This window comes from Somniosus microcephalus, chromosome 1 (genome assembly GCF_052327205.1).
Source record: "Somniosus microcephalus isolate GS21.2 chromosome 1, FLI_Smic_1.0, whole genome shotgun sequence".
NCBI classification, from domain to species: Eukaryota; Metazoa; Chordata; class Chondrichthyes; order Squaliformes; family Somniosidae; genus Somniosus; species Somniosus microcephalus.
The window spans coordinates 391,997,857-392,005,725 of NC_140987.1; the positions used below are offsets into that span (position 1 = coordinate 391,997,857).

General features: G+C 51.3%; 1 protein-coding gene across 2 annotated transcripts in view; it reads left to right on the top strand.

The window, feature by feature from the left end:
• The window catches only part of LOC147125096 (sushi repeat-containing protein SRPX2-like), a 92,693-nt gene extending 85,374 nt beyond the window's left edge, over nt 1–7,319 (top strand). Inside the window, exons 10-12 of one of the 2 annotated variants that reach the window (XM_085997287.1) lie at nt 1,161–1,282; nt 6,242–6,340; nt 6,959–7,319. In XM_085997287.1, coding sequence (XP_085853413.1) covers nt 1,161–1,282; nt 6,242–6,340; nt 6,959–7,139 — 402 coding nt within the window. In that variant the 3' untranslated portion in view covers nt 7,140–7,319. The remainder of the gene's footprint in view (nt 1–1,160; nt 1,283–6,241; nt 6,341–6,958) is intronic. The other variant, XM_085997278.1, reaches the window with a different exon arrangement.
• Nucleotides 7,320–7,869: the final 550 nt, after the last annotated feature.

Genomic DNA, 7,869 nt, shown 5'->3' on the forward strand with positions numbered 1-7,869 from the left:
CTATTATAGTGATACAAGTCAGCACACAGAAATGTTGAAATAGAGATTTGGTGAATTAACTTTCCAATTAGTAGTATAGATACCACCTGAGCCACAAGTTCAAAGTCAGTCATATTTCTTTTTCAAACAGTCAAAACCTTCTTATAAAATAAAAGTTTCTCACAGACTGCTGAGTGGAGGAAGAGCAAATAGTGTGGCCCTTCCACTGCATGAAAACTGATGGAGGAACTGAAATTCATTATAGAGTAAGTTCAGTGATCCCTATTCTTTAAATTTGTCTCAAAAGATCCAGGATTATTTTTCTTTTAATAAATGGATGGGGTTTGGGAAGTCAAGATAGTTGATCAGTTCCTGTGCCAAGTGTCTCTGTGCTGGATCCACCCAGTTGTCAGTGCCCAGGTTTCATTCTGCTCTTGGACCCTCTCCAGGTACAGAGTCACATGGGTAAAGCAGGCATTAGAGATCAGAGGCAGGCACAGGAGATGGGAGGAGTTGCGCAGTGGAAGGGGGAATCGGAGGCAGAGTCATGGGGTAAGAAGATTAGGAAGGGGAGTTGTGGGAGGGGATGGGTAGAGACACTAGGCTGCCAATCCTCACCAGACATTATCACTGTCTCCTAGCAGTTATGGAGAATTCTGCTCCTGTTGTACTACCTACTCAGGCAAGAATCTTAAGGACAGAAATTCCCAACTTCCCAGCTACATTGCAAGTGGATGACTCTAGCTAGCAAAGTAAGAGCTACCATGACAGGTAGGGAGTCTGCAAAGGTTATTAAGGAAGGATTTCCCTCAGAAGGAATGAGCTGATGAGTGGGTGGGAAGGTGTTCTGAGTCGGAGAGGGGCTGGGAGGATTCTAGACTTGGGGAATAGGCAAATCCAAGTGACAGGGTGGGGAGCAGCATGGCAAATTACCATTCCTGGTATTTTTATCAATGTAGATAATTTTAGAGACTGAAAATGATCATGTCACAGATTAATGAATACAATGGACATCTCTATGATTTTTTGAATCCTAATCTTCCTATTTTATACAATCATTAGAAGATAATAGTTAACTATACTGGATATTTTCCAGGGATAGAGTTGAAAGTTTTTTTTAAGTAAACACTATTAGTAACTAATCTCTCTTGCTGAAGCATGTTGTTTCTGACCTTGTTCAGGAATCTGCCTGTGGTCTGGAACTGAGGCAAATAACAATAATAGAATTGGTTGGAAATCCACCAAGAGCAATAGGACGTATAAAGGAGCAGCAGCTTTCTTTAGACATTGTTGATCAACTCAGGTAAGAGATTGATGCTGCATTTACACTGACTTTTAAATGCAGACTGAATTTTTGATAGATCTATTATAAAATGAAGTTGGTTCAGATAGCTTCGAAGCTGAGCTGAATGATGCAAGAGAACTGCTCTACTTACTTAAAGTGAATCCTCTTTCTAAATGCGATCCATTTGATTGAATAAGGAAAATCAATGGGGAACTCATCGGTAAAGCTTTTAAAGTTGAATGGTTACTAACTTTTCACACAATCCTAAACACTAAGGGCTGGATTTTCAGTTGCTTGCGCCAGCAGTTAGCGCCTTAAGAGAAGTGAATTTCGGGCGCTATGCGTGTAGCGCCCGGGCGCAGCGCAGTTTGCGCCTCGCCCCAAATTAAGTTGGCCGTTAGCGCCGGCGCAAAGTTTTGCGCCCGCCCGGATGCGCGCGCAGAAAATGACGTCACATCCTCGTGCAACGCCCTTTGGCCGCCCCGATTCCAAACTTCAGTCGGACCGCCCCATTGTGCGGCTGGCGGCCGGAGCGTTTGGAAAAAGGAACGCAACACAACCAGCGCGGGCCCCGGGGGGCGCAAATTAAAGGGGACGTACCCTCCAGTATAAAGCCCAGCCATTTTGCAGCAAACACTCTTGTGCAACGCATTTCTGGACACACAACAAGGAGGATAGCTAACTGGCTTCAAGCAGCAACAGCTCAGGTATTTTTGGACTCAGGCCAGAGCGCTGCAAGTGGCCTTTTGGAAATTTGACTGTTTGCCAGGATTTGATGGGGGTTGCATGGGGTGCCAACGCAGAGCTGCAGCGCCATGTCCGTAGGGCTCGCAGACGCATTGTGAGAGGGGCAGCCCTGGCTAGAGGCAGAGGGGGCTACAGGCGTCGGCCACGTAGGCCTTACCCAGTCAGGCTATACCGCCAGCAGCGCTCCTACCTCAACATGAGTGACGTGCGATGTGTTAGAAGGCTCCGATTCCGAAAGGAGGTGGTTGCAGAGATCTGCCACCTGCTTCGCAGAGATCTGCGTCCAAAGCTCAGGTGCAGAACGTCTCTGTCGGTGGAAGTGAAGGTGACGGTGGCATTGAACTTCTATGCCACCGGCTCCTTCCAATCCGCTGCTGGGGACATAGCAAACATCTCCCAGTACGGCGCGCATCGCTGCATCCGCCAGGTGACCGAAGCACTGTTCAGAAGGAGAAGCCAATTCATCTCCTTCCCCATGGCCCTGCAGAGCCAGCATCAGCGCGCCTTGGGATTTGCAAGACTCGGGGACTTCCCCTTGGTGCAGGGCGCCATTGACTGTACGCATGTGGCTTTGCGGGCCCCTCTGGAGCATGGCGAGCAGTATCGCAACAGGAAGGGCTACCATTCTCTGAATGTGCAGCTGGTGTGTGACCACAAGCAGCGCATCATGGCTGTCAATGCCAGCTTCCCAGGCAGCAGCCACGATGCGTTTATCCTGCGGCAGAGTACTGTGCATGACATGTTCGAGGCACAGCCTCCCCCAAGAGGATGGCTACTCGGGGACAAAGGCTATCCTTTGTGTACCTGGCTCATGACCCCGCTCCGCGCGCCCAGGACCGCTGCTGAAGAGGCCTACAACGAGAGCCATCAAACCACCTGCAACATCATCGAGCAAACTATTGGGGTCCTCAAGCAGCGGTTCCGCTGCCTTGATCGCTCCGGAGGAGCACTGCAGTATTCGCCGGACCGGATCTCCCAATTTGTGGTAGTTTGCTGCATGCTACACAACCTGGCTATCCGCAGGACTCAGGCACTGCCACCTGACATTGGAGCAGCACCTCAGGAGGAGGAGCAGGAGGAGCAGGAGGAGGAGGAGCAGGAGTACGTTCCCAGGAGGGAGCGACCAGGGCCAAGGGCCGCGCGACGCCACCTTATTACACGTTACTTCTATGCCCCCTGTCAGGGAATGCATTGTGGCCATGAGGGAAGATGAATGCAGCCGCTCCGCAAGCCCTCAGCCGGCGAAGCCACCAAACACTAACAAGAACAACCATGGAGACTGTATGAATAAAGATAATTATTTATTACACAAAAATGAAAACCCCTTCCCACATGAATCCCCAAAAACAATCAACGGGCCCCACAAAAAGCCCAACAAACGACTCACTCCTACAAACTGGGGAGGAGTAACTCCACATTTGTACAAACCTGGCCTCAACCTCGGCCTTAACACAAAAAATAAGCCCACGAACCAAACAACCATGGGCAAAAGAAAGATGGCCACCGCCATATAAAACGAAAGCTGGCCACACCCTCTACTGAGTGGCCCGCGAGGGCGAGACCTTGTCCAGCCTTTTGCCTCCCCTGCCCGGCCTGCTGCTCCTTCGCAAGCTCTGCCCAGTGGCTGCTGCGAGGCTGGGGGAAGGCGCCTGAGGCTCAGATGTCCTTCCGCCAGATGCCGCTGGGGGGCGGCCTACACGGCCTTTGGGCCTCGAGGGGCCGTCTGCTGAGTGGCGCACCTGAGCCTGGCCAACATCAGCTCCAGCCGCTTGCCCTTGACGCCCCAGTGGGGGAGTGGTGGCGACGGATGGTGCAATGTGGGCAAGCTGGCATCTGGGATGCGCTGGCTGGTGCTGTGGCGCGCTGGCACTCGGCCGGGCCCGCACTGCAGGATCCGCAACAATCAGCCGAGGGGCGGCTCGCTGGGATGCTCCAACGCGGCGGCTGCCCTGGCGATGCCTGCCTGAGACAGCGCGTGTGGCAGCAGTGAGTGCCCCTGTTGTCCTGGTGTGCGCCCGCATCACACCCGCCAGGGTCTTGACGGCATCAGTGAGCATGCGGCCACTCGCGGCAGTTGATGCCCCGAACTCGCGCACACTGGTCGCCAGCGACTCGATGGCCTCAGGCATGCGCCCCACCACGCTCATGAGCTCCGTGTGGCGCCGGTCCGAATCCTCGGCCATCTTGTCCAGCTTCCGCGCCTCCTCCGAGGTGAAGGTGTCCGGACTGGAGTCGCGACTCTCCCGCTGGGCAGCAGGGGACCGAACTAGGGGAACCTTGCCACGTTGGTGGCGGCGAGTGTCCCGATCAACTGCACTCCCCTCTGATCCTTCCCCCCTTTGGGGAGAAGGCCACGGCCCACGCGCACGGCTCCTGGGTGGCTGGACGCCACTGGTCCCAGAAGCTGCATTCCCCTGCGACAGTTGGTCCAGGCACTCGTCCAGTGAGGACGTGTCAATCATTTCGTCCTCTCCTGCGGGACCTGAGTGTTCCCCTGATGGTCCGGCTTGCTCTTGCTCCTCCTCCTCCTGCTCCTCCTGCTCGGAGGGGCTGTCACTGGCAGCTTCAGGGTCCTGGTCGTCACCAGCTGAAAGCAGGAATGCACAAGAGTAGCTTCAGAGTGAGGAGACGGCGTCAGCGAGGGAGTTAGGACTGGTGGTATTCAGCACATTGGTGGGACAGTGGCAAAGGAGGTAGCTCGGATGCGCAAGTGCGACGCGAGAGGGCCAAAAGGCGAGGTCCTTACCATTGCTGGGCAGTGGAGGGTCGGCTACTCCGCACGCTGTGGGCACGACCAGCCGGGCTCCCATGAGCCCACACACGCGCTCCTCCAGGCGAGTGAGCTTCTGCAGCTTGGCGCGGCCTCCCCTGGTCCTGGCACGGGCCTGGTGATTATAGGCAACTTTAGCCTGCAAGAGAAAGGACGGGCTGTAAGTACGGAGTGTAGCCCTGATGTAGTGTGCACTGCCTCCCATGGTGGAATAGCTTGGCCAGAGTGTAGCCCTGATGTAGTGTGCACTGCCTCCCATGGTGGAATAGCTTGGCCAGAGTGTAGCCCTGATGTAGTGTGCACTGCCTCCCATGGTGGAATAGCTTGGCCAGAGTGTAGCCCTGATGTACTGTGCACTGCCTCCCATGGTGGAATAGCTTGACCAGAGTGTAGCCCTGATGTAGTGTGCACTGCCTCCCATGATGGAATAGCTTGGCCAGAGTGTAGAGTGCAGAATGGGCAATTGATGCTCATGACTGTCCCAAAGCTGCTGGCTGAGGGCTGGCCATTAGGACTTTCAGCTCCCTTTGCCCATCATGTCAGGTGTACATGCAAGAATGAGGAGGAGACTGGAAAGGGTACTCACCCTGACAATCCTGGTCAGGTCGTTGTATTTTTTCCGACATTGTTTGTGGGTCCTGGGGGCATCGCCGGTGAACGTCACCCTGTTGGCGATCTGCTTCCAGGCTCTGGTGTATTCTTGGTGGTTCGGATTCCTCCCAGTCTCTGGGAACAAGATCCTGCGCCTCTTCTCCAGAGCTGTCACCATTATTTCCAGATCACCCTCTGAGAAGCGCAGGGCACGCTCACGGGCCTTCTCTGGCGTTGCCATGACTCCCTGGGGCTGAGCAGCAGTGTTGAGGCCTATTTGCAAAGCTGCAGTGTGCAGGGCGTGGCAGCAGACCAAATCGTCCCTTCCCCCTTTAAGGGCTGGTCGGCGCCACGGGGTCTGCTGTCAATCAAAAAATGACCGCACCCGCGCTGCGCCCCGCCTCGGCGCTATCCCTCTGCACCGCCGGCTTAGCGCCTAAAGATAGTAGTGGAACGCCTCTTTTAGCGCTCCACCAACCTCTTAGGGCGAAGCCACTGAATTTCCGGCAAGGGGGCGCAACTTTGGGGCGGGCGCTAACGTTAGCGCCCCAAAACTGGCTATACTGAAATTCTAGGCCTAAGAAACACCTACTGGTCAATTGTGGTCACTCCTTGTCATCATACTCCATGATTTACAATAAATAGTTAGAGGCAGGTTGCTAGTAGATATTTTGCATTAGATTTTGTTGAAGAAGTACACTGAAGAAGTACAGGTGGGCACCTGGAGCCAGACCTGAAATAACTGCTCTGACAGCAGATACTGTTGGCACAAGCTGTTGATATTTTGGTTGGCACAAGGAGCAAAACCTCCATTGTAGGATGGTTTCATCCTGCCCAATGGAAAGATTGTCAGATCATTTATATTACAGGCACTCTTGCCATTGGAGGCACCCCTATAGTAGAATGGAGATATTGGAGTTTAAGCAGTTAAATCTTCATCAGGCAATGACTTCACTGAAGCCTACCAGGTTAAACACAGATTTCTACGACTTTCTGGGGCTTCTGTTTGGAGGGGTGGGGTGGGTGAGGTTGTAGGGAATGGACCTGGACCAGTGCCTATAGTAGGGCAGGCCCATTGCAGAGATGTAAATGAGGCACGAGGGGAATTCCTAGATTCCCAACTCATTTTTCTGGCAACCTGCTTGCTGGGCGCCCCACCACAGAGGCACCCATTGAAACCTAATGCTTCCTGGATGGCCAGCTCGAGTCCCAAATGCAGTCTGAAGGATCCAAGGAAAGGTAGGATCGGCATTTCTAACCACACCGGGATGTTTTGAGCCACTTGTTGCCTAATACTCAACTGCAGGCCTGAGAGCCTTGCAGTTGCACGTGCAATTGCACCTATTGTTGAGGCACAATGCCCAAACAGGAGGCAGGGATGCCCCTGGAGTTTTGGAAAGGAAAAATGAATGTGGATATGGAAAATTTACCCTTTTTTTGCATTTTACAGAATATGTCAATTATCATATTAGTCGCCATCAAGTGGTTCTCTTTGCATGAACAACACTAGTACTCTGCACTTATAAATGATGAAAGTTGTTTTGCAGCCTCAATAACCTCTGCTTCTTTTCTGGTTCTTTTTGCAGACAAGTCTATTATTTATACGGTATGCACTTTAACGTTGTCCTGATTGACAAATATGGCACAGACAGGGAACGTTATATTCAACCTGTCACATCCAGTGAGCTGTTTTCATTCATAGATACTTACCTACTGGAGACAGAGGAAAGGGCTGTCCAACAGCAAAATGAAGATTTCTGTAATTGAAGCTCAAACTTGAGCAGCCTTCCCGACACTTTCATCTGCCTCATCAAATTGTGTGATCTCCGTTTCAGTCTGCAAATTGATCTATACATGTTCATTCTTTCCTTAACTTCCAATAGGGCTATTGCTGTCATGATCCTTTGGAATTGCACGTTTTCTTCCAATAAAAACCACCAAAACTGATTTTCTGTAAAAGTTGACTTTTATAAAGTTGCAGTTACATTAAATGTATATAATCCAAGAACATTTCTGAAAACATAGGAATTTGAGAAAATGTGAAATATGAGAAGACCATTTGGCTCATCAAGCCTGCTCCATGAGATGTAATTTGCCAACCATAGATCTTCCTTAATTTATTTACTTTCCTGAGAGACATGAAGAATCACAAGGAAAGCCTTAGAGAAAACTTGAGACCATTTTCTCCCAACAACTCTGAAGGATAAATTTCAGGTATCAATTTAATATTATAATCTACATTATTCAAAATCAACCAGTTGCATTCCAAAGGTGACATTGCCCAGTTTCCTAGAGGACTGACCAAAGTGTTCCTCAAAGTTTTTGACCTTCTATGCCTACACCCATCCTTTTAACTTTTACTGCTTTTCTTCTTCTTCTTAGGCAGTCTCTCGGAACTGAGGATGACTTGCTTCCACATTAAAAATTAGTTCTCAGGTGACTGATGAGTCCAATGCGGGTCCTACAGTCTCTGTCACAGGTGGGGCAGACGGTGGTT